The sequence below is a fragment of the Corvus brachyrhynchos genome, unplaced genomic scaffold (assembly GCF_000691975.1).
Source record: "Corvus brachyrhynchos isolate BGI_N302 unplaced genomic scaffold, ASM69197v1 scaffold31, whole genome shotgun sequence".
Lineage (NCBI taxonomy): Eukaryota > Metazoa > Chordata > Aves > Passeriformes > Corvidae > Corvus > Corvus brachyrhynchos.
Window position 1 is genome coordinate 2,578,805 of NW_008236196.1, and position 24,956 is coordinate 2,603,760.

The 24,956-nt window shown below is 36.0% G+C and overlaps 1 protein-coding gene across 3 annotated transcripts in view; it reads right to left on the reverse strand.

Moving 5' to 3' along the window:
* SDCCAG8 (serologically defined colon cancer antigen 8) overlaps window positions 1-24,956 on the reverse strand; it is a 102,939-nt gene that overhangs the window by 32,253 nt on the left and 45,730 nt on the right. Inside the window, exons 14-16 of one of the 3 annotated variants that reach the window (XM_017740243.1) lie at window positions 16,998-17,125; window positions 14,792-14,900; window positions 7,353-7,484 (exon numbers count right to left, since the gene is read on the reverse strand). In XM_017740243.1, the coding sequence (XP_017595732.1) occupies window positions 7,353-7,484; window positions 14,792-14,900; window positions 16,998-17,125 (369 nt within the window). The remainder of the gene's footprint in view (window positions 1-7,352; window positions 7,485-14,791; window positions 14,901-16,997; window positions 17,126-24,956) is intronic. The other 2 variants (XR_001863949.1, XM_017740246.1) reach the window with 2 other exon arrangements.

Consider the following 24,956-nt stretch of genomic DNA (forward strand, 5'->3'; position numbering starts at 1 on the left):
CTCAAAGAAGGTAATTCAGATAATTATCAGCCCATTAACATGACCTCAAATGCAAAAAAAAGGCTGCAACTAATTCAGAAATGAAAGGAATATATAAGGGTGTAAAGAGGTAAATGGAACATGAGAAACTGAAACATAAGCTAGATCAAGCAGATTTGGTCACATGAACCCTAAACTCTTTGACAGCTCATTTTTTGGTAAAGGAAATGCAATAAATCTTACTGACATTAACTTCAACAAAACATTAAATATCATGCCCATCAGCAATTGTTAACTAAGTTGTAGACAAGTGACTGACTAAAACAAAGAGCACAGCCAACAGGAACAATTGACAGGGAAGAAGAATTCTAAGAGAATTTCTTCACATTTAAACAGATTTTTGAATATTTTGAATTATGACTCAGCACAAAAAAGGAGGAGTGGGCTGATAAATTTAAGAGATGTTATCAGCTTTGAGAAAATCTGGGATACTGCACAGAAAGAAATAGATGACTCAGAAGATTGAAACAGCAGACACGGGATGGAAGTCTTACACTATATACTCAATGCATTCTCAGTTCATAGAAAAGTCTCTGCAGAAAACTTGAATTTACTTGGGAGAAAAAGGTCCTGGATGCACTTCTTAGTGCAGTTGTCAAAAAGACAAATATGACTCTAGGATCCATCGGTCAATGAATTCCATATATACAAATACATTCAAATGTCCCCATCCAAGACCCAAGACAGTCTTGCTTGCCCACATCCAAAAAAAATCAACAATCGGAACACCAAGGTGATGAAGAGCTTACTGCAAAAAGATGAACAAAGGAGGAAGGCTTTACTTACAATAAGTAGGACTGAATAGATACATTCATTGTCTACAATTATTTGCATTACCAGTGCAGATTCTTTTGAAGAACTACGTGTCCCAGTTTTGGCTCAAAGACAAGTAGGTACAAACCAAACAGAAATTAATTCAGACCAAAAATAAGAAGGATCCCAATGAGAAGATCAGTGGAAACAGTTGCCAAAATTGGAACGGTGAAGCCTAATGTTTTATACAGAGGATCTCAATACATTCTCCAAGAAATATATATGTATATAAACTATATATAGAGGTAAATATATTTCAGATACACACACTTGGAAACAGATGAACACAGTACTCCGTGACCTAGAATACATCTTAAAGAACATTATTAATTTCCCTAAATATCTCTCCGGAAACTGGGTAGGATATTCCCCTCTGCTTCTTATTTGCTTCTTAAGCCTGAGAACTTATTTGCACACTATTTTGCAGCATTTTATGAAAATCTTGTATTTCACTCTTTGTATACTTTTTCAATTTTTCTAACAACTAAGAAAATTTTTGCTTTGTATGTTTACTGTTTAGGTAATTGGGGAATAAATCTTTTAAAACAGTGTTTGGGGTCTTAAAAACATATAATTTATTAACCATTTTGAATGGGAATATTATACATACAAAAGCATGAATAATAGATGTATTTATACCACACTATATATAGATATCTATTTAAACTGAGAAAGAGAAAAAGTAGTTTAAAAGATATGTAATAAATAGACAAATGATGAACTGCAGAAGAAGAGGGAGGGAGAGATTCTGGACATCCAATTTCTATTCCAGAGAATTCGAACTGTGTGGAAATACCCCAACATTAAACAAAAGCCAAATACACTTTCAGACCCCAACAGGATTTGCAGCATATATTTGTGTGTATGTGTAGGCACATTCTCTATTCAGTATTTCCTAATAGTAGTTCTCTGGAGTATGCATTTCTCAATCTAAAATATGAGTCTATTAAATAGTAATACAAATATTAAGTAATAGTGATAACCCCAAGTACTGGACAGAACTGAGAGTCTTATCTCTCTGAACTGCAGTGCTGACACACAGCGACCACAAAGCTTTTTACAAACTCCTTGTATGAAGGGCTGCACAAACAATTATGTATCTCCAATTGCTACAGCCATCCTGTTACAGCAAAACCATGCCAAAGATTATGTGGGCATGAGTAATGATGCTCAGGAAAAAGTGCAGCAGACTGCTCTTTACACATTGAGACAATGTGAATATCTTTGTATCTTTAGTATCAAGGGTTCTATGGACACTACGTATGTTAATCTCTCTTTTCAATTTAAGAATGGATGTATTTTAAACTAAAAAGCCACAATACAGTGCATTTTTATTCCATAATTGCATTGCAAAACAGATGATTAGTCTAATAAAAATATAGGAACAATTGCCTCACCGTCACTTAAAAAAATACACTAATCTATCAGTAGAATAAGGAAGATAAAGTATTCAACTGAGAATGAACTGGACTGGAAAAAAACAAAGGTCTTTTAGGTAGTGACATAACCTAAGTTCTTCCATCCATCATTACTTCTTGCAAACACACATACACACAAAAAACCCCTAGAGCTTTGGGCAGAAAATGTGATATTTCAAATGCATCCTGATTGCTCCAGTTATCAAGAAATAATTTTAATTAGTTGTTCTACTGAAGATTTTCCAAGAAATCCAAAATCTCTATTCAGAAGTGTAATAGTGACAGCAAACCAGCTATTGTGATTTTACATTTCAGTTATTTGAAAATGCTGGTGTTTTCTCTCTATATGTCTAAATTCTTGTAGATATGTGTTCTCTCATGCACACATGATCTTGCATACACTATCACTTAGTAACAACAACAAAAAAAGAATTTAATGGTGGAAAAAAGCCTTTAAAATCCCTGTCAAACTGAGTATCACATTTTCACTCTTTGAGTGGTCCATTTAAAGATTCATTATAGCTACTCTTCCAGATTAGCTTATCCATAAGAACCATACATTTTGCCATAGGTAGAAAACAAATATAATTTGTCACATGTTGTGCTATACAGACATTTCTGCACAGTTGCTGCACTACACTAGAATGTCTGAAGGGGAAGACACCCCAGGTAGTTGGCTGCAGACATATCTCAGCAACATGGCACGTAGTTACAATTTGACACATAGAGTCTTTATAAATCCAATGTCTATGAAGTCAAACAAATCTCCTTCTTATTTATAGTAACAGGCGAGAGCAGATCTCTGCCGTCTTGTTACACAGATGGTTGTAACATTTTTATAGTTAACTTACAACCACTGATGCCTAAGGAATAGACACACATCTGCCCCAAACTGCCAGTCCTGTAGGCTCTTCTTTTTAACTTTAGCTAGCAAAAATGCAGTTGAAATACGTCTAACAGTGTCACCTCCAAAAAGCTACCACAACATAAAGCCCCATACAAATTTGCATAAAATGTATTATTATTGTTAATGTTATACAGATTGGACAGTGATCACATGCATTACAGCAAAAATTACAGTAATATTAACTGTAACCATAAAACCTGAGCGTAAATTCATAGCCCCAAATTCCATATGCTGAACTTCGGAAAAATGTTTGGAAAGAAACTCATTAGAAGCTTCTAAATTTATATTTTATTAAGAAGATTTTAAAAGAGTCTTCTATTTCATACAAACTACTGGCCAAATGCCTTTTTTTTCTTTAACTGCTTGATAAAAAGTAAAGGCATGTCTGGCTCATCTTCAAAAAAATAAAGAAATTGCCTAGGATTTTCTTCTCCCACTTGAAGATACTATTCCATGTTTGCTGTATTTCCACACATCACCTGGGCCTTCAACTGGAAACGTACACAGGAAAGAGCTAAGATATATTTAATTAAATGCTTCCCATTTTAGACACTGGCTGTCCACAGAACCAATCCTCTAAACAGCTGACTTACAATCAAATGCTTGTTTTACAAGAAGAACAGATGCAGAAAAGTGAAGCCATAATTGAACCTTGTAACTACAAGAGTTGTTAACTAAGTTCAGCGAAAGTTTAAATAGCTTGATGAAATCCTGACCCATGGCACCTTGGGCAAATAATGCTTATTCATAAGTATGTTCAAACATTAATAGATCCAGGCAGGTCTTGTCTTTTTCTTCTTACTCTTCAAATTGGAAAAGAGTTAGTGAGAAAGTGGATCTGCATTAACAGAACTGGTCTAACTACAGACGTGAAAATGCATACCTGGGAATTCAGTTTGAAAACATATTAAGGAAATAATGAACCAACTTTATGCATACAGTTACCCAATTCATTTGGCTCTGAATTTTCCTTCATCTGGAATCTATTCAAATTATGTAGAGTGAAACACTGAAAAAACCCCAAAAAGATAGAAACCTTTAATTTTGCTTTATATTCTTTTTATTCTTGGCTAGTTTCTACCTTTACAGCTGCCTTATAAGAAATTTTGTACTTTCTTCTATCTGCTAATTTCTACTATGAACACAAATGTACATAATGGGAATCTGAAGAATTTAGATTTATACAGTTTGCTTTGAGGTTGCAAATTTATAAAAATGGACTCTGCTACATAACAGATAAGAACTTATTTCTGCAAGATTCATATCCATGAAGTCACACATAATGACCAACTCCACTGGACTCTTAACGTGTCACCTTACTCCTGCAAACTATACATCTTTTGATTCAAGTTTGCCTCAGTAGCATGCGACAACTGCATCATTTAAGACGGACATCTACTTCTTTTAATGCCATATTTCACTGAGTAAAAACACACTGAAAGGGCTGGATACTTCCATTACACTGAAAAGGCTGATTCTATATCCTGTTTAATGACGGCAACTAAAGTAATCTCTTTTTATAAACTTGCTTATTTAATTTTGGACTGTATTTATTTGCAGCATGTATTCATACAGAGATAGGAATGGCAGTAAAAGACTTATCTTGTTCACTTTCAGGAGTGCGACTATTATGATTGCCAACACACTTTTGCTACAAAAGAAATTCTGACTGATCAACTCGATCTTGCTTCTTCCACAAAACAGTTGTATCAGGGACTGTCGTACTGTCCCTGGAGAAAACACATATTGATGGAGATTTCTTCTCAAACAAATATCACAATACCTCATTACTCAAATGCAAATGTTAGGTCCCAAGTTTAGCCAAAATCATTTTGACACAAGAAATTTTCTGAAGATCCAGAATAACAGCAGCTAGAAAATTAGGTCAGAATGCACTTTGTGGGACTGTGTTGCAGCAAGACCACTGCTATTTGTAGCTGCATACAAAGGAGAAACAAACGTGTTAAGAAGTAACCATCGTTAACAGTATTTTGCTGCGCTTAGTAATATCTAAGTGATGGATGAAAATCTGAGGCAAAATACATTATTGTTATTTGTTGTTCTGCTTTTACTAAATAGCATAGTCAGATCTCTATTTTTAAAATCAGAAGAGAAAAATTACTATTTTTATTTAGTGGAAATCTTTCAACATAAAGATAAGGAACTGGGAGATTTATTTGTTGTGGTAGTTATTTGTTTTGCTTTTTTTTCACCTAGATTTGTAAACTTCATAAGCAATTTATAGCATTTGGGAATTAATCCTGAAAATCTACTACAGTGTTCACATGGAAATTAAAATTAGATTACACTGATTTTTAAAAGCCGTTTAGAATATCAGCCATGTCACTTATTAGTTGGATTTTAAATTAATAGAGTGTAATATGACAATTAAAAATATGTTAAAAGAGCCACCTCTTAAAATGCTGGGAAAGTATAATGTTCATGTTCCAAACACACCTGATTATCTCTGCCATATTTACATACTCTAAAATATTAAAAAAGACAAATGCTATTACTGCCCTGTTTTCTCTCTCTGTTGTCTGCAAAACAGCAGCAGAAGGTAAGGCATTGCCTGCAGCATGACCACTCTGCTTTCAAACCACTTTTGTGTTCTGGATTAATGCTTTCAGTCTTTTCTAGTGCATAATCATTGCTGCTGCAGCAAAGAATGAGCAACATTTTCCAGTAGATCTATTTTATTTGGTTCTGATAGAGGAAAGGTTATCCTAAAAACTTACAAAGGACTGTTAAATTCTACTAGATACTCATAATTCTACAGAAGAGCAGCTTGGAGGAAAAAGAGGGTGAAAAAAATTTTCACGTGAAAGTAACCTTGAATCCTCAGTCCTACATATGGTAAGAATCTACCACAACTAAAGGAATCAAAAGGGAGGTGAGATAAATGGAAAGATTATGTGGTTACACAGATTCAGGACGCAGTTGCAGCATTTTGAATTTCTTTGTTCTCTGAGCTATAAATGATGATGACAATCCAAGGTTACAGAAGAACAGGATGAAGCACAGACAGAAATCTGAAAGGGAAGAGGAAAGCAGTGGTTCTGGATGACTGAAATGAACACATGAAGTACTTGCAAGAAAGAAGCTTATATAGACAGAATAAAGAGATGGCAGCGAAAAAAATCCCCTAAAATGTAAATAACTTTAAAGAAATCAGCATACAGGACTGGCTGCTTTAATACATGCAATCTCTGTTCCTCTAAGGTGGTCAATGATCAAAAAAAGCAAACAGAATTTTTCCCAGTAAGGGCTGTCTAGTCCAAATAAAGTTAAATTGCATTTTGCCTTTGACTACCAACAAGAGGTAGCCTGGATGATTGGATTTGGAGAGTTGCCTCTCAGCCTCCTCTTTCCTTCATCCTCTACCTCCACAAGCATACTAAAGCTCCTTCCAGTGCTTGTTACACTTAGTGTGGAGTGGAAAACAGAACAAGAGAGCATAGACGAACTTTCTGGAACTAAAAGGAAAATACTCCACAGTGATCTTTGAGGATGTCTAATCCATATCACAGCACAAGCCATTATCAGTCTGGATACTCTGGCCAGAACAGTCAATTGATACGGGTGGAAATATTTCATATTAGGCTTGCTGCAGCTGCTCCCAGCTCCTCCTGAGGAAGTCACTGCTTCTCTGAAAGGCTAGTGGTGCCTGGAAACTGTCAGTATTTCTCTGGTTACTATGATTTTCAACAAGATTTGTCTGTTTATCCCGGTTAAATGACGGTAAACCCCAAAAATTACAACTATTCCATAGCATAATGGAACCCACATCTGTACTCTACATTCACATCACCGAATAACCTCCTCCCTACTTCCTCCCCAGCTCCCCCCTCCCTTTTTTTTTTTTATATGGTAAGACTATTCATACAAGTTAGAGCAGAGAACAGCCGAAGCAGCCCACACACATATGTACTAGCCTTAAATTCTTTGGAAGACTGTGTTGTTCAAGCTTTCCTTTTATTTATCCAAAATGGCACAAGCAAAAGATGTTAAAAAAAACCCAACTTGACAGAACGGTTGGGGAGGGGGAAGGAGTGGTCATTTCATAAGGAAAGAATATTACTTTCACATAACCTAGCGTCATTTTTATGTTTATTAACAACACAACTGTTACAGTTGAGCATATCACACACTGACAGATTAACAGGACCTCCTACCTTGACTTCATTCTCTCATGCATTCTCCCATGCTGGATACACTGTTGGTCCAATTCATCATTCCGTTTCTGCATCTTCTCCAATCTGCCATGAAGATACTCTTTTTCCTGACTAAGCTGGTTGACTTCAGATCTACAGAAGTAAAACAAAGCGATGATGGATGTTGTCAGATTTCATCCTGCAGTGTGCCATCAATATGTGGCTTCAGCATTTATAAAATTTCATACATTTATATGTAATGCATAAACAAGCTATTACTAGAACTTACAGAAACAAAACACTGTTTCAGATAATCTTAAGACAAAAGAACATGATACTGGTGGGTATCTTCTAAATATGCCATTGGCAATCACTCAGTCATGGGCTGGCTAAGCTAATTTCAGCCTAATTTAAACAGGCATGCCATTTGGCATTATGCGTTGATGTTAAATAAGATCAATAAATGTAAATTCGTACTTGTTAAGCAAGAATTTGGCTAACATTTTGAAAACACATTTCAACTTCTTTATTAGCAAAAGCTAACATTTAGTTTAAAAAAACAGCTCCTAAACCTTGTTCAACCTTTACTCCACTCTATAGGTTGAGCTCTCAACAGCTCACAGGTTGAACTCTCAACAGTGGTACTGTTTTAGAAACTTTATTAACCTTCTGTGCCTAAAATAGCATTGCACAGATTAAAAAAAAAAAAAAAAAAAAAAAAAAAAAAAAAAAAAAAAAAAAAAAAAAATCAAAACCAAAACCCCTATAAACCCCTCCTCCACAAAAATCACCCAAACCCAACCAAAAAACCAAAGCCTCATTAAGAGGAAAATTAACGAAACTTTAAGAAACAAGGGACAAATCATACAGGCACACACTAATCTACATAAAACTCAGCACAGCCTTTAAGAATATTAGTCACTTCTAAGCAATTCTTATTCTTCACGGGTGAGCAGAGACACCAGATCCATGAATGACCTGGGACTGCTACTTGCTACATCTCTAACCATCAGCCCATGGAGAAACAGGCATGAGCTGTTTCTTAATATCAGGAAAAGACCTCAGATTAAATTGTGATAAAATATACATTATGCACTTGTACAATTTTAACTCTTTGGAAAAGGTTAATGAGAACATGTCAGAATCTGCTATACCATCAGAAAGTACGAATCAAAAGCAAGCAAATTTGATTTATGGCATCTGCCACTCCAGATCTCAAGGTTAAAAAGCTTCAGATATATCTTTAAATCATAAACTTAAATATGCTGCAATTACAGCAGAAAGATACTTTACCTTCCTGGCTGTTAGAGAATGCAACAACAACTGACATTCTGAAAAATACAACAAAGCACAGGGAGAAAGGAATACTCCTACTTCAAAAACATGTTGTTACATTGACAAGTCAAATCTAGAAATGACAACATGATCTTTTCATGTTTAAATAGAGAACAATGCATGGTATCATCTGTGAATCTAAAAGAACTTAGCAAGGGAAACTTTGGACCAAGACTGTATGTAATTGAATTTAGATTGAGAGTTATAGCTCTATTAAGGAAGATCACAGACAAAGACATCAGAATTGTGCTGATAGATTTGTACATCAAACTTCAGTGCATAGAAGTTTCCTGGATGGGTACGTAATAGAGAGCAGGATGTTATGGGAAGGTAGCAGAAACTGAATTTTTCCAGCGATCATTTTACAGAAACACTAGTAACTTAAATGTCAGCATTAACAAAGCATTGCCAGCTGGACCAACTGTTATCACACAATGTGAATGCAGTCTGTACTTGATACTGATACTGTAAGACAGACAACCAGTGGATAAAAGCAAAGGTTCACTGCAGAGCAGCTCAAAGAGACCTGACGCAACAAAGCCCAACCAACCAAGTGATAACAGGGACTAAATTCAGTCTTGCGTTGCTTTTTTTTGCCAGCAAAATTCAGCAACAGCATTTGCCATGTAGGAATAGTGTAAATTATCACTTTTGTAGGGTTTCCCAACTGGGAGATCCTGTTTCTTTTTCTGTATTTATATGTGACTGTCTCATTCATGGAAACAGCGGAAGCAACTTTCAAGGTGATAAAAGCCTCAAAGTTTTACAAGTACTTATTCATCTCCATCACATTTGAAGGTGCCCAAAGTCTTTCTGGAAAGACCAAGTAATTCAAATCAACCAAAACCAAAATGCTACTGAAAATTACAACTAATGAAACAAAAGTAAGTAATTAATTAATTAAAAACATGAGTAGCATAATCTCCAATCTCTAAAACAGAGCTCTAAATGCCTGATGCTTTGAAGCATGTTATGAGTGTTGTCTTCTCCTAAAACATCTTTCGTAATTACAGTAGAACTCAGAAAAAACCCAAAAAATTCATTCCAATTACGACATTATTTACACAATGTCCTTTCCATCTAACTACCTAAGAGTCTGACCACCAAGACTCAAGTACTTAATGACACTGAAGTTTTGAAGGACAGCACATATGAAGGACAGAGTGCTTATTTAGGTCCATGTTAAAAGGTTCGTGTGTGTTGGCATTAAAGAGAGAACACCAGTCCAATACAATATCACACATCAGGAGTCTTCCATCATCACTTGTCAACGATTCCCTCTGCATCTTTAAACATCCCTTTCATTCACCTCAGTTTCCAAAGATTAGGGTAAGACAGCTAATTCTACGTGATATTTAAGTAACTTCACACATTGTTGCGTTAAAAAAAAAACCCAAATCAACCACAATTTGTAATAAGCCTGATAACTGTACTGAATGCTATATTATATATATATACCTTATACAGGAGTAGCAATTCTACCCAGCCAGAGGCAGGACCAGTCCTGTGTAAATGCTTCTGAATGACTCTGCTCCTGAAGTACCACAGCAGGAAAAGACAGGGGGGCAAGTGTCAAAGCACACAGCGCTGAATTCCAAAGATAGTTCACTCACAATACAGGGGAAAGAGGCAAATCAGAAAAATCTATGCACTAATCACTACGTCTGATGGATCCTGCACAACTGGAGGACAAAGCATGGATGTGCTGATGTTGCTCCACGAGAGCTACTCTGGGTCCAACAGTCTGAGCAATAAGCAGCGGTGGACTCAGTAGAAACTGAAGCATGCAGGCATTTGGAGTGCCGCCATCAGAGCTGAACTCAGCAGGAGGGTGCACTTCTGCAGACCCAGGCTGGCCCCACAAGTCAGGCAGTCATGTACCTGCGTGTGCTTCTGAGATCTGATACACTCAAATGACCTCTACGAAATCACTGTTATTTTGAAACTACACAGAGCAAAGCTACAACATCACATGAAAATGTAAAATGCATGCTTGTAACTGGATGCATAATAGATTTTGCCAAATCTCATTTACTTGTCACTACATCAAAAATAATTGATGGGGCAGGAGCAACAACAGCAACAAAAACCCCCTCTATACTTCTGAATCCCTTTAACTACCTCAACTTCTATTTAAAAACCACTTTGAGGTTTTATCTACCATCTTTGCTGGAAGAGTCTTGGAAAAAACCCCAAACAGGTTAGCGTCCAAAACACTTAAATGCTAAAGGCAAGAAAATGAGGAAATGTTAAATAGTCACAATTCAAAGTCAATCTTAGCATAAGCTGATTTTTGAACACTAAGGTGGCAATGCTGCCTTTATTCCTCTGAACTAGCTTCTGCATTTCAGTGCTTTTTAAACACTGCCTTTTCCTGCTCTTAAAACCAATTGTTTACTTACACAGAAATTAAATACACGCTCTAAAATATTTTCTGCTGATGCAGTATTGTTGCATATAAATTTAATGACTGACCCTTCAGACAGACTGTTGCCCATCTTCATACAGCTACCTTCAACAAACATTTCACTCCTGATATTGAGTGCAACGACTGCAGTCAACCAAACATGCAGAAAAATAGTTCAGCCGGGTATGTGTTCTTTACTTCAATTAAACTCACACAGTTGGATGCCTACTGTTGCCAAACCAGTAATATAATTTATACATTATAGTCCAAACAGTAAAACTACACTAAAAGTCATTTAACAATATTTATAACACCATAAAATACAGTGTTAAAATATATGAACTGCAATATGTACCAAAATTATAAAATTTGTTTCTCATCATCAGTGATTAAAACCAGGATCATTGCTCTAGCTTCAATACTCACAACCCTGGTGACAGATTAGAATTCAAATCTTAATGATCAATTTACAATTAACAAGATAGAAGTGAAACAAATTAAACCAACCATTATATATAATGAGACCCAATGGACTCCCATTGTTCCCCTTAATTACAAAACGCAAATCACAAATACACAGTGGGTAGTGTTAAGCATTAATCTACAACCTAGAAACTCAGACAGTGACAATCAGAGAAAAAAAAGAACAAAACAAGAGAGAAACAGAGAAGAAATCAACAAAGGACTATATTTTTAAACATGCCTATGCATACAAAAACCTTCACAGACACTATCTTCTTTCTGCACAGCTTGAGGGGTTTATAATTCGTCTGACATTGTCTTTCTGACGCCTTTCTGTGTAGGGACTAGCTCAAAAAATGATTCCAGCTTACATATAAACACAAAAACTTCAGTTTATATTTCTCAGAAAACCTGCACTAAATATAAAAATATATGTGCCATTTGGATGCATTCCACTGAAATTGGACAAACATGTAGTCATCACAGATATATTTGACATGTCTCTTATTACAAATGGGTACTTCCTATCAAACCCAAGAAAATTTAAATAAACTTACTATTGCATCTGTTATTAAAAGAGCTTGAGTTTTGCACCAATTAAATAATGGTATTATTTATATTAATGATATATTATATTATATTATATTATATTAATGACATACAGTCATTACTTAAACCTAGGGAAACTAAGGCACAAAGATTCTCGCAAGAAAATACACATCCAGGTCCAAAATTCAGTTTATGTTAAGGTCAAAAACATGGAAAAAAAAAAAGAAAAAAAATTTTCCATGAAAGTAGGGCACACTGCTGCTTTGCAATCTGCTTTTATCAATGTACATAAGAACTACGGTATAAAATCTTCCCCAAATTATTACTCTTTTACAGAAAACAAAACTACAGTATTCTGTGGCAGAATGTGGTTTTACACTACATTCAGTGACAATGAGCATGAAGATTGCCTTTCGGAGAGATGCTACTGAGAGACACATGCTGACCATGCATTTAGAACCTGGCTAAAATAATTTTCTGCATCTGATCTCCAGATCACAATTTATTATAGATATATTATATTATATTATATTATATTAATGACATACAGTCATTACTTAAACCTAGGGAAACTAAGGCACAAAGATTCTCGCAAGAAAATACACATCCAGGTCCAAAATTCAGTTTATGTTAAGGTCAAAAACATGGAAAAAAAAAAAGAAAAAAAATTTTCCATGAAAGTAGGGCACACTGCTGCTTTGCAATCTGCTTTTATCAATGTACATAAGAACTACGGTATAAAATCTTCCCCAAATTATTACTCTTTTACAGAAAACAAAACTACAGTATTCTGTGGCAGAATGTGGTTTTACACTACATTCAGTGACAATGAGCATGAAGATTGCCTTTCGGAGAGATGCTACTGAGAGACACATGCTGACCATGCATTTAGAACCTGGCTAAAATAATTTTCTGCATCTGATCTCCAGATCACATCACTTTCTGAAGCCATCTATATTAGTCTGTCATTTTCCACCATCTCCAGTTCCACCTTTCTGTTCTCATTTTTACCTTCTTTTTTTGTCTCTACCTATTTCTCTATCCTTGTTACTGACTGCAGCAGCTCCCACTCCAGTGAAGGCAATCTCAAGCTATTTTAGGACCACTTCTCAGAACAACTTTCATGCATTCTTCCTTACAGGTTCTTGTGTAAAATATACCACTTCCTGGAGATGCAAGAGGGCTCCTTTTCCCATTTTCAGGTCCTTGACATAGTCAGCTAATGCTGCTAGGTGAAGAAACACTTGGCACTCTCTAGTATTTATTTTCAGAGAATAATGTGTTTTCACAGTATGTTTTCTGTCTTTCCTTCATCCTTTACAGTTACTAGTCTGTGACTGTGAGCTCTAGCAACAAAGTCTGTGTGCTTTTTTATTGCTGGAATAATAATATGATTTGAATCTATTTAGATTTTGCATTACTTTAGCAGAAGAGCACTGCTTTTTCAGAAGAAAAATTCTGTTTGCTTCTCTCTCAAGTACCCATCACAACATTTGCATGGGAAGATTGCTTACAGTTCCTCAAGTTTCTCATTTCCCCCCTAAACACTTTGGATGGGATTCATCTCCCAACTTCAGCCACTTAACAGCCAGTCAACACTTTATATTCAGTGGGAAGTAGGATGGGCAGTGGAGGCAGTACCCGTGGGAAGCATCATATATTTTATTTATTACAGACAGACAGATAGACAGATAGATAGAAAGAAAGAAATGTCTGTCATCTACTTAAATCTTTCCCCTTTGACCACTCCTAGGAAGAGGATACTGGGGTAAATAAGCTCTCTCCCTGAGTAAGTGTTGTCTCTTACATTACCTCAAGAAGATGATTAAATCCACCCAGCAAAAGAAGAATCCTGTCTTGAAAACCAATTTTGTCTTTGCTGAATGTTTTGCTTACTTCCCATCCAGCCATGAGACGAATCCTAGCCCTAATTACCAAATTCACTTCACATGTAATTTACAGAAACTACAGAATGCCAACTCTTCAGTTAAGTCCAGTTTACCACTCTAAATATGAACCCCAAGAAAATTTCAAAAGATACTATTTTCACAATTAAAAACGTAAAATCAAATTATTTGCTGCTACAGAAGTACAAAATTCACATTTTCCTTTCTGTCCTACAGAACTTTTGAATAGATACTTCCATAGCTTTGTATTCCTTTAAATTAAATTATTATTACTTCCAGGTTTTGCTTCTTCCTCAATTTTTAATAGCTTTCAACTTAAATCTACTATTGATTGAAACCAAGCAGCAGCAAAATCTGAGTGTCAACAGCAAGCAATTTTGATGACAATTATTTCATAGACAACGGTCAATGTGTAGTGTAGTATTGTGAAAGGAATTTTAAGTAAATAATTTAAATGAAAACAGTTTTGACATAACTAAATCTTTAGCATTTTTCATATAACTTCAGATGAACTGTATCTTTTTTAACAATTTTCTACTCTTCATAGTAAGAATATGCACACAAGGAAGAAAATAGTATGCAATTTTTACATCGCAATCGTCCAAGAAATTTGAATTAATAGCCAGAGACATAATCTTAAGGGGCATATATTATACTGAATTCTTAAGGGGCATATATTACTGATATGATATGTAATAACTAGGATAAGATAAATAATAATAAATATCACAATACAAATAAAAAAAATAAAGAAGTATGTCCTAGTAATAAAAGGGACAGGTTAAGAAAAATATACTAACCTGTATTTTTCTGACATTTGTTCCCACTTCCTTGCCAACATACAACATTCCTCCTTTAATTTTGCTATGAAGGTATTCTGGGAGGTCAGCAAGGAATCCAGTTCTTCTACTAGAAACCATAAAATTATGATACTATAAGACTACAATTATATAAATTTGTAGATAAGGGAGAATCAATTTTACATATTCTGAATTTCTTCTAGTTTTGAAATGTTCTTTAAACTTCAGCTACTTGGACATCATCACTTACCAAATTAAGGCTCTATGTCAGAATTAGCTAAAGTGTTAAAGCAATGTTGCCACTGAATCTGGTCTTGTAAGAGAAGAATCACTGTGAAGACTAGATATCTAATCTGGTGGGCTCACATTTTAGCTAAAAGTTCACTGACATTTCTAGGAGGAATAAAATTGGCAAGGCATGCTTTAGCAGACTTTTGCTTGCTCAACTGGTGCAGAGGATACACCAGCAACCCAAATGCTCACACTTTAGACTCATTTCAGTATCTCCTTAAAAAAGCAGTTCTTTTATTTACTGTGTCCTGAGCTTACCACGAATAATGTAATTTTTCATTCTTAAACAACAGGATTTAGACTTACTGCCCAGTTACAGTTGGAATGAAACCCTTTTATAAATTAATTTTCAGTTACTATGAGTTTGGGCTGCACCTAAACTCACAACCTAGAATCCAGGTATCTTTATTCTTTAAAAAGGAAGATACTGCAAAATTATGTTTCTTGATTGCTGCTTTGAAAATCAGTGAAAGCATGACCACTCTTACCCAAATTCCTTGTATGTGTGTAGGGTCATAATAAACAAGGTTTTCTTTATACACATTGTAAATGACTATAATTTTCAACTCCTTCTAACCCTACTAGAGATACATTAAAGAAACCCCAGACATCATATTGTTTCGTTTTTGTATACTGGGACAATTTATGCAGCAGGAGGGTAAATGACATCACTCTTGTGCAGAATTACACATGGTCATACACAGACGTGCTGGCTAAAGGAGGAAAAAGTGATTCTGAGAGTTTCTTTTCTTCTCCTACAGTGTAGACAGCAGCCATAATGCAGCTGTTTGCATTCCCTGAACACATGGAAAGGTCCTCTAGTACTGTGATAATACTATAAAAAAGGGCAGAAAATCGAATAGCAGATATAAACATTCTTGCTGCCTTATGTATTATCCAACACTGTTTAGGATCAATACATGTTACATGGTTTCCTAGAAGTATTGCATGACTGGTAGGTAAATATGGTATTTTGTTAAACACATGAGTATATCATGCTCCTTAACAGCCAAAGCTCCTCCTCTTTTCCATGCTCATAATAGGAGTTACAAATTTCATCTCTTAAAAATTCCTTTTTTTTTTTTTATTTATAATATGCACCTCTATTAATGTTGTTGGCATAGCACTTCATAATAACAAAAAGCTCTTTTTTGTTTGTTTGGAAAACCCATTTTACTTCCAGATTAAAGTTAGATGTTATTGATGGGCTAAGTCAATGCAATGAAGTCTCTTATTAAGAGAACCTGAAGTACGCAAGGGATTAAACATCTTTCTTCTAGATTGAGGATGTGGGGGGGGCACATGGTAATGCTAAAAATGTTTGAGGCTGCAAAGATTAAATAAAGGAACATATCAATTTGGAGCCAGTGAATTACATCCAGCTGCGACAGTGAATTAAGAACCGATTAATGGCTAAAGCTTTTCTCCAGTTTGGATGCCGAAGCAAACTCATTAAGCTTTTAGAGTAGCTATAATGTGTGTACTGTGGGAACTGTTCAATGCTATTCAGGAGACTTTAACTGTAAGCTCAGAGCATTTCCCGCAGAGCTTCTGATGCTATTTTCTTTATATAACATGTGTGCCTGAAAATCCAGCCAAAAACAAGCCCTTTGTTTTTCTACTTTGTTGTGGTCTCTCTCAGCTTTACGTTTCTTGAACACAGGTAAATAAACTCATAATCCAGATGGTGCAGCAGATGTGAGAGCAGCACTCTGAAATCAACAGACAGTGGGCAATACTTTCCATTTTCTCTTTTAAACGCTAACTAATATGTAATTCGGAATCTCCGGTGTAGTTAGCATCTGCTCCCTTCGGCCAGCCAAAGGTTACAGGTGTTCCTGATGTCATTTCACAGTAAGGCGTGGGCCTGGCTTGTGAGTGAGTGCCCAGGCTCTAATCTTTTCCTACCACCTACCAGTTTTCTCATGCTGGGCCTCCATTTGCTGCATCTTCTGTGTCAGCTCCTGCTCTCTTTGCTGGGCCTGAAGGGCTCGGGCCTTTGCTTCATTGCTAATGCTGTGCTGAATGCTCTCTTTCTCCAGTCTATAAAAGAAACCAAATAGGAAATAAAGAAAAATAAAAATCATATACTGAAGAGGATAAATTAAAATGGTAAATCAGAACATTCAAATAACAATAGCAAAAAATCTGGCCAAGCTTTTCACATTAAACATTCTCCTCCCACTTCAAGTTATACAAACTGACCTTTCTCTTACAATGTCAAACATTCTCCAGTGACTAGTAGAAAATGGATAAAAACTATGATCTATTTCCTGAGAGAAAACTGGCCCTGCAGACAAAAATAGGATTTTATTTTTAAAAATTTTAAACACGACCGCTTTTTCATAAGGAAGTTTACCAGCATCTACTTTGCACTGAACATATTATTTGCATTTTCTTTTAAATGCTATTTGTTTAATTCTGCAATGAAGCTTAGGGACCTGACCCTGAGATGGACTGGTTCCCAGTGAATCAGCAGGAGATAAGTCAATGGGAGCGATTGCCACAGTGCTTGTGATACAGCTACTCTGAAAGCTTAATGAGTTTTCTTAAGCAACCAAACAAGTTTTAACTATTAATTTATGTAAATAGGAGATGAATGCATCCATTACAATAGAGAAGACTGCTAGCACCACACAGGCCCAGCCCCTTGTGGTTCTGCTCACTGGGGGGTTGTACACGAAGGTCTAAAGCCCAGTACTATTATTGAAGTAGGCAGGCAAGAGAGCAATTTACTTGACCAGATACGCAAGATGGGGCAATCTACTCCTGAGGCAAAACAAATGCTAGACTACCACACTCCATTGAAGCATTTTATTTAATGCAAGCCAAGCAAAAAGAGCATGGAAAATAAAACCCCAAAAAGATATATGCATATAAATTAGAAAAGATCCTGAACTGCAAATTCAGATCTAGACTTTCCCAAAGGTTGTGAATATTTATCTGGTGCACATTGGGATCCACATTTAAAACGTCATTGAGTTCACACATTCAAGGACTGATTTCTAGATTTCAAATGATACACCTTTCTACTGAAATGACATTTAATAGCTTGAGATGGGTTTCAAAAAAGTCTTATAAACATATTTTATTCTAGGGATATTACCTATTTCACAGGACTACAAAACAGAACACGAGCACAGATCATGTAAGGATAAAGCCACATCTCATGTGGTTGCTGCACTTAACCTTTGGATTGGTGCCTAATAACCCATCCGAGATATTGCAATATCTCAGCATGACACACACAATGTTAAATCTTCTCTCTCGAATTTACCCCAAAGCAATACAAATGGTGGGTCACATTACACTAATTCCTGGTCCTGATGTTTCAAGCCTACCTTAGGCAAAACTCCCTTGGAAATCACAGGCAGTTTCTTCTGAGGTAAGACAGAAAATACGTTTAGATACCAAAAATATTAGAGCGTTAAGGAAAAAAATACATTTTTAAAGGAAATTTCATATATTGAATGGCACTTTATCACATCACTCTCAGAACTGCTTTGTAACCATATTGGGGCTATCCTAAGGAGTGATGCTCCCATCATTTTTTCAGTGTAAGCTTCAAATATAGAAAATGTTACTAAGAATATTTTTTCCATATTTGCTGGAAACCGGTCTGTGCAAACCCCTTTATTTTATGAATGTTTTTTACCTTCAGACAGTTGTTATAAGCACCGGACTGCCCAAAAAAACAAAGCAAAACCAAGCCACCAGCACCTCACACATTCCTCTGACACTTTCAGCTAAAGAAAGTGTCAGTAGCACAGTATTTTATTTAAAAGTTCTCATGTGAGATGGCTGTGTGCAGTTGGGTGCTGTGCTGTCATCTGGCACGCAGCTGGCTGGCTGGCTTTGTGCTGGGGGTAACCTTCAGCATGCAGCAGGCTTCACAGCTCAAGCTACCAAGGCAAACCTGTAAGGGTCCATTCCTCATCGCTAAGGCTCCTCCTGATGAACACATGCTAACCAGCAAGTTTGAAATAGATGGAGAATCTACTGCCGCCAGAAACACTCTCTTGTGTAGAGGACCCATTCAAAAGAGCCACTCACCTGTGCCACTCGCTGTATAGAGCAAGCTAGCAGGAGCTCAGAAACCATGGATATGTGGTGAGTGCCCTATGGCTGAAGTGTATATGGTGTGAAGATGAATTTATACAGTGGATAAAAGCTCAATTGTAAAACGAGGAAAACACAGGTAATTCTTACACAGAAGAGCAGCTTCTTAGAACTTAGAAGATTTTGGAATTAAAACACATCCAGTTCTATACAGAGCAATATCTGAGGGGGTTAGAACTGTTCAGGAGCAAAACAATAACCTGCAGCCAAATCTGTCTAAACAGAGTGGCAAGTCCTTCACCCACACCTTGAGTTGAACCTGTTCTCTAAGTTCAATCTCCCTGTCCTCCAACTGAAAATTTTCCCAACATATATACGGAGAAAAAAAGAGAAGCAAGCATAAAACATGCAGAAGGCAGCCCAAGAGATTTCAGGACTTATTGGTAACTTTCCTGCTACAACCAGCAAATACTGCAGGAGTTATAGAAGCTTTGACACTAAGCCTAATTGCAATCTCTTAAGTCAATTCTTTTACAATTCAGAGCAAAAGAAAATCTACGGACTGCAGACAGAAGGAAACAGTCCTTAGTCCCTCCAGCACTAGCGTGAAGATATCAGAAGTCTCCTCCTGCAAAGACTTCAGAATTTCTTATATTCACTGATAGAAAGCACAGAGACAAGGTAAAGCAAAAGTACAACTGACTAATTTTGATGACATAGGTAGTATCTGAACCAGAAATGACAGCTAAAGATTAATTGTTCCAGAGCTTTTTAAAACTTCACCTGTAGAGATCAAAAATAGGAGACAGAGTGGTTAAAGTGCACCAGCCTGTTCTCTACTCAAATTCAAACACCAGCTCTACTGAGTGCAAAACACTAAATACACTAAATGCACATCTGACGATAATCTTGCATTTGGTCACAACACTGATCAGTTTTACTAAAGCAGATGCATTGAACTCATGGAAATTTTCACTTTTGTGTGGTAAAGTCAGAAGCAACCAAAGACTCAATCATGGAGCAAGCTCAAGCTCTTCTTGAGCCCTGTTCTGAAGTGCAGGTTTTCCACAGTGATAATGCCTGTTTTAAGCCTGCATTGTGGCTGTCAAGAGCCACAGTTAACACAGCAAACTGATTAGTGTATCTCACTGGACTGGATATTGGTTTGCTGGGCATGAAAGATATGCTTTTCAAATGTTCGTGACAAAACAAAAGGCACTGTGAAATATAGCTTACAGCACAGGAAGAAGAAAATTGCCATCACTAGCAAACTTTAAAAGAAATCCTTGCTGTAAATGAAGTGAAAGTTCATTTTGATCTTAAAGCTAACATAAAAGTATGCTGACTGAATTTGAGCCATCAAATTTAATTAAAAAACCAAATAAAACCCCAAACCAAACCAAAATAGCTCCCAAACCCAAAACATCTCTTCCAACACTAACAAACAAAAAGTGGATCACAGATCCCTTTGCAAGAGAAGTCCTCTCTCTGCCAAAGGGCTTTGCAGTAAAGAAAAAATAAGTATGTAAAGACTAGTGACATAATAGTCATATTTGACGTCACTAATAGCTCATCTATTTTTGACTAGAAAAGAACAGAACTTAGACTGATAAAACTTTGAATTTCTCTACACAGTTCTATAGTAGGTATTTCTGAAAGAGTCTTTTCAGTTTGGTAACAGTAAAAATACAAAAAAAAAAAACAAAAATCAGGAGGATTCTTAACGTAGAATTAGGCCTCTGACTGGAGGCTGCCACTAAATCTTCTGGCAAAGCAACTATGATTTGAAGCAACCATGCTTCCTATATTGACTATTTGATTTTTCCATGAGATCAACATGTGGCATTTTTAAAAAAGCTAATGGATCTATTAGTAAGGACTATGAACTTAATTGGACAAATTAAAATACCCTAGTAATTATCTCAGTTCAGTGATACACGAGAGGTTATCATAGCATTATTTTTGACATCTTCATTTCATATTAATTATAGTTAAAAATGTAACTACAAAGCATTTTAGCTTTCATACATACTTGCTTTAAACTGAACTTCATAAATCGAAACAGAAAAATACAAAAAAAAAAAACAAAAATCAGGAGGATTCTTAACGTAGAATTAGGCCTCTGACTGGAGGCTGCCACTAAATCTTCTGGCAAAGCAACTATGATTTGAAGCAACCATGCTTCCTATATTGACTATTTGATTTTTCCATGAGATCAACATGTGGCATTTTTAAAAAAGCTAATGGATCTATTAGTAAGGACTATGAACTTAATTGGACAAATTAAAATACCCTAGTAATTATCTCAGTTCAGTGATACACGAGAGGTTATCATAGCATTATTTTTGACATCTTCATTTCATATTAATTATAGTTAAAAATGTAACTACAAAGCATTTTAGCTTTCATACATACTTGCTTTAAACTGAACTTCATAAATCATTAAGGAGTAGCTAGCATTTGGAGTTCTAAATGCTTGAGCTATCTGAACTAACAAGACTTGTCTAAATGATGACCAGTCCTGGAACTCTGCACCCACACTCAGACTTGGGCAGCAGGAGGGCCAGTCAAGCCTAACACTGCTGCTTTTACAACATGCCTCAGTGGTTGAGCACAGACCTCCTTCCTAGATAACATGTAGCCAAGTGGGCCAGCACCGTGAGCCACTGCGCAACAAATTACCTCAGAAGAGAGAAAGGACTCAGCTGAAGGCTCCCTTACCTCTTTCAGAGGAAATGAGCTTTCTCTCCCAGTATTTTTGAAAATAAATATATAGCAAAAGCTTCTCTACTAAACTGTAAAAGTTTTGAGGAGTTACCCAAGCATTTTATTTCCAGTATCTTTAGTAAAATCTGGCATGGAGACACTCAAATCAATTAAAACACTTTTCAAAGTAGAACTTGAAAGACTACATGTACTAGGAGCCCTAAAGACCAAACAACTTTGGGTACAAAGGCTCAGCAGTGTCTTATGCAAACTACTTTGCAAGCTTTCCACAATACAGGGCTAGTGATTGTCCATTACAAGCAGCTTTCTAAATCACCTTCTCATAGGCTATTTTATCTTACTATTTCAGCTGCAAGTGTCAAGGGAAGAATGGAAAATCAGAGTATATCCTTGCTCTTTTCTCAGGCTATAGGGGGAGAAAAAGCCAACCAAACAAACCACAAACTCATAATAAAAACAAAAATAAAGTATAAAAGCTGAAACAAGATGTCACAATACCTGCCCTATTCTCTAAGGGGAAACATGAGAAGATTTTTTGCTATCTCTAACTTTATTACCAGGCACTATTCAAAACCCACAATGATAAAGGTCATAAGAGAAGGTATACAGAGTAAGATCACACTTCACAAACTTGTTCCCCCTGTATTTTGTATGTATCTTTGTATGCATGTCATACACAGACGAATAAGGGCTCATTTTTTATTTTTATCAGGTTAGCAGACAAGTCCAAGGTTGGTCTACAAACATGGAAAAAACCCCAACAATTTACCAAGAAGTCATTTCCCCCAGGAATAGTCTTAAATAATTCTCTCTATTAATGTAAAACTTCTATAACTCCTTTCAGACCAGCCTTTCAATTTAACAGCACTGCAGTATCCCAATTCAGCTATTTATAATGGAGAATGTGTTTACTGAGTTTTATCATATGCTGTCCAGTCTTTAGTATTTTCAAACATTTAAGTAAGAAAATGCAACACAGTAAGACCTGTAATTCTGCAGGTAAATAGGTACATGCTGGTTTTAAATGTAGCTACAATTCAAAATTATTACTTTCCAAATCTTCTAAATTAGCCGAGTTCTAGAGCGTGTGCCTTGCTTATATGTTTGGACCAACTCAATAAGAAGGCTCAGGGTCACAAGATTTCTCCCTTTCCTTTAAATCAGGCTTCTAGCAACCTTTTGTTTAGCACTGACTACTCTGGACATCTTCCTTTGTTAGGCCTACAAATTTTCATCTAATAGGACCTTGTTAATATCTACGGCTGCTCTGAATGAGGACTTAGCTGGACAGTGTTGAGCGGTTTCCTCTTATTAAACACTGTAGAATTTTTTGCCATCTGAATTTTTGTAATAAAGGCTTTGATTTTTTCAGTGCTTGTGTAAATCCACACTGGACTGGATTTTATGGCTCTTGGTGCTTTACAAGGCAGAAGAAAGGCATGAAATGAATGTTCTTATGTCAAAAAATAAATAAAAAAAAGATGTATGTGTGCATGTTTCTGATAGAATTAGGTAGAAGTATCTTTTAAAAGCATCATGATAAGGTCATTTCTTTAAACCTTTCCAAGGAGCTGAAAAATTGTCCTTCCTGTATCCCATTGAGGGAATTACCCACTGAGTTGCTCTTTTTGTCAGTTTCTGGGAGCTGACTGGATGCTGATTCTGGAGTTGGCTGCCAGGTCTTCTCAGCAGAAAGCTCAAGTTTCTGGAAACTGCCCCAGCCAGCACACTGTGTTTGGTGAGCTTCAGTAAAATCTATATTTGCATGGTCAAATTTTGAAGAAAACCAACTACTATATTAATTGGTGGATTTGAAGGACTGCATCGTTGGTCAGGATACATGTGGGCCTATTCATGAGAACTGAGGCTCAAAAAAACCCAACCGACCAACCAAAACTGAAATTTTGTGTCTTTTATTAGTTGAGAAATACAGAGTTTCCCAAAATAATGAAACCTCAGAGCTTTCTCCTCATAACCACAAGAAGCAATGAGAACCATGAGAAGCATTACAAGCAATTAGAAAAGTTAGGTAAAGGTCAAGGGGTAAAAAATTCAGCATTCAAATTGATCCAGCTCTTTAAATATGGATCTAGGAAGTTAGAAGGTACTACAGAAATAACTTGAAAGCAGAAATACATTTAAAGTACGTTAATGAATCAACTAAATGAAATTTTTCACTACCCTACTTGGGATGCAAGGCTGGAAAAGACAACTCTGCCAGGCTGCTACTACTATTTCATAAAAAAAACTAAAAAAAAAAAATTAGAAACCCTTTTGGGGCTCAAAAAAAGAGAAAAGATTAAGCTCTGTACACATTTCCAACTTCATCATGAGAATAACTACAATTAGTTGACAAATTAGCTTGAAACTATTTTCCCTGAAATGCAGATAAATTGCCACCTGTATCCCCAGTCCCAGAATTCAAATAATGTCAACTTGTTATACTATTTTCTACTTTTTTTCTGAGAATTTAAATTTTGCTGAAACAGAAATCGGTGCATATAACTTTCTTGTACTCATTGATTTTTTTTTTTTTTTGGTATCTATTTAGAATGCAGCTACACCATTGGAACTGCTTTATAACTTTTATATATTTTTCCACTTTATATAATAATAATAATAAGTCTCCAGAAACAATGAAACACTTAAGTCTAACATTTCCACTTTGCTCTTTAAGCCCTACTGAAGCATCAGGAGAAATTATACATTAATGGCTGCACGTGAAAAAAATTCCTACTCCTGCTTGCCATACTTGAAATCTACTTAAAAATTATCTCCACTAACTGGAGATACTGATGAGCATGAGACAGATGAAAAGCTGTAGGAGCATAGGAACAGACAGACACAGAGTGTTACTCCTATGGAAGTTTCTATGAAATAAAGAATCTTGAACATAGTTAACTTGAGTATATATGTGACTGATGATATATTCCATCTTTAGCTCTATCTGCGAGGTCAGTTAACAAAACCAAAGCAGTGGATTTCTTACTTTACATTCAGCATAACAGTAAGAGCTTGCAAACACCTGGCCTATAACATAATTTTACTCTTTTGGCATTATAACCTTCAAGATACACCCAGGAAATGA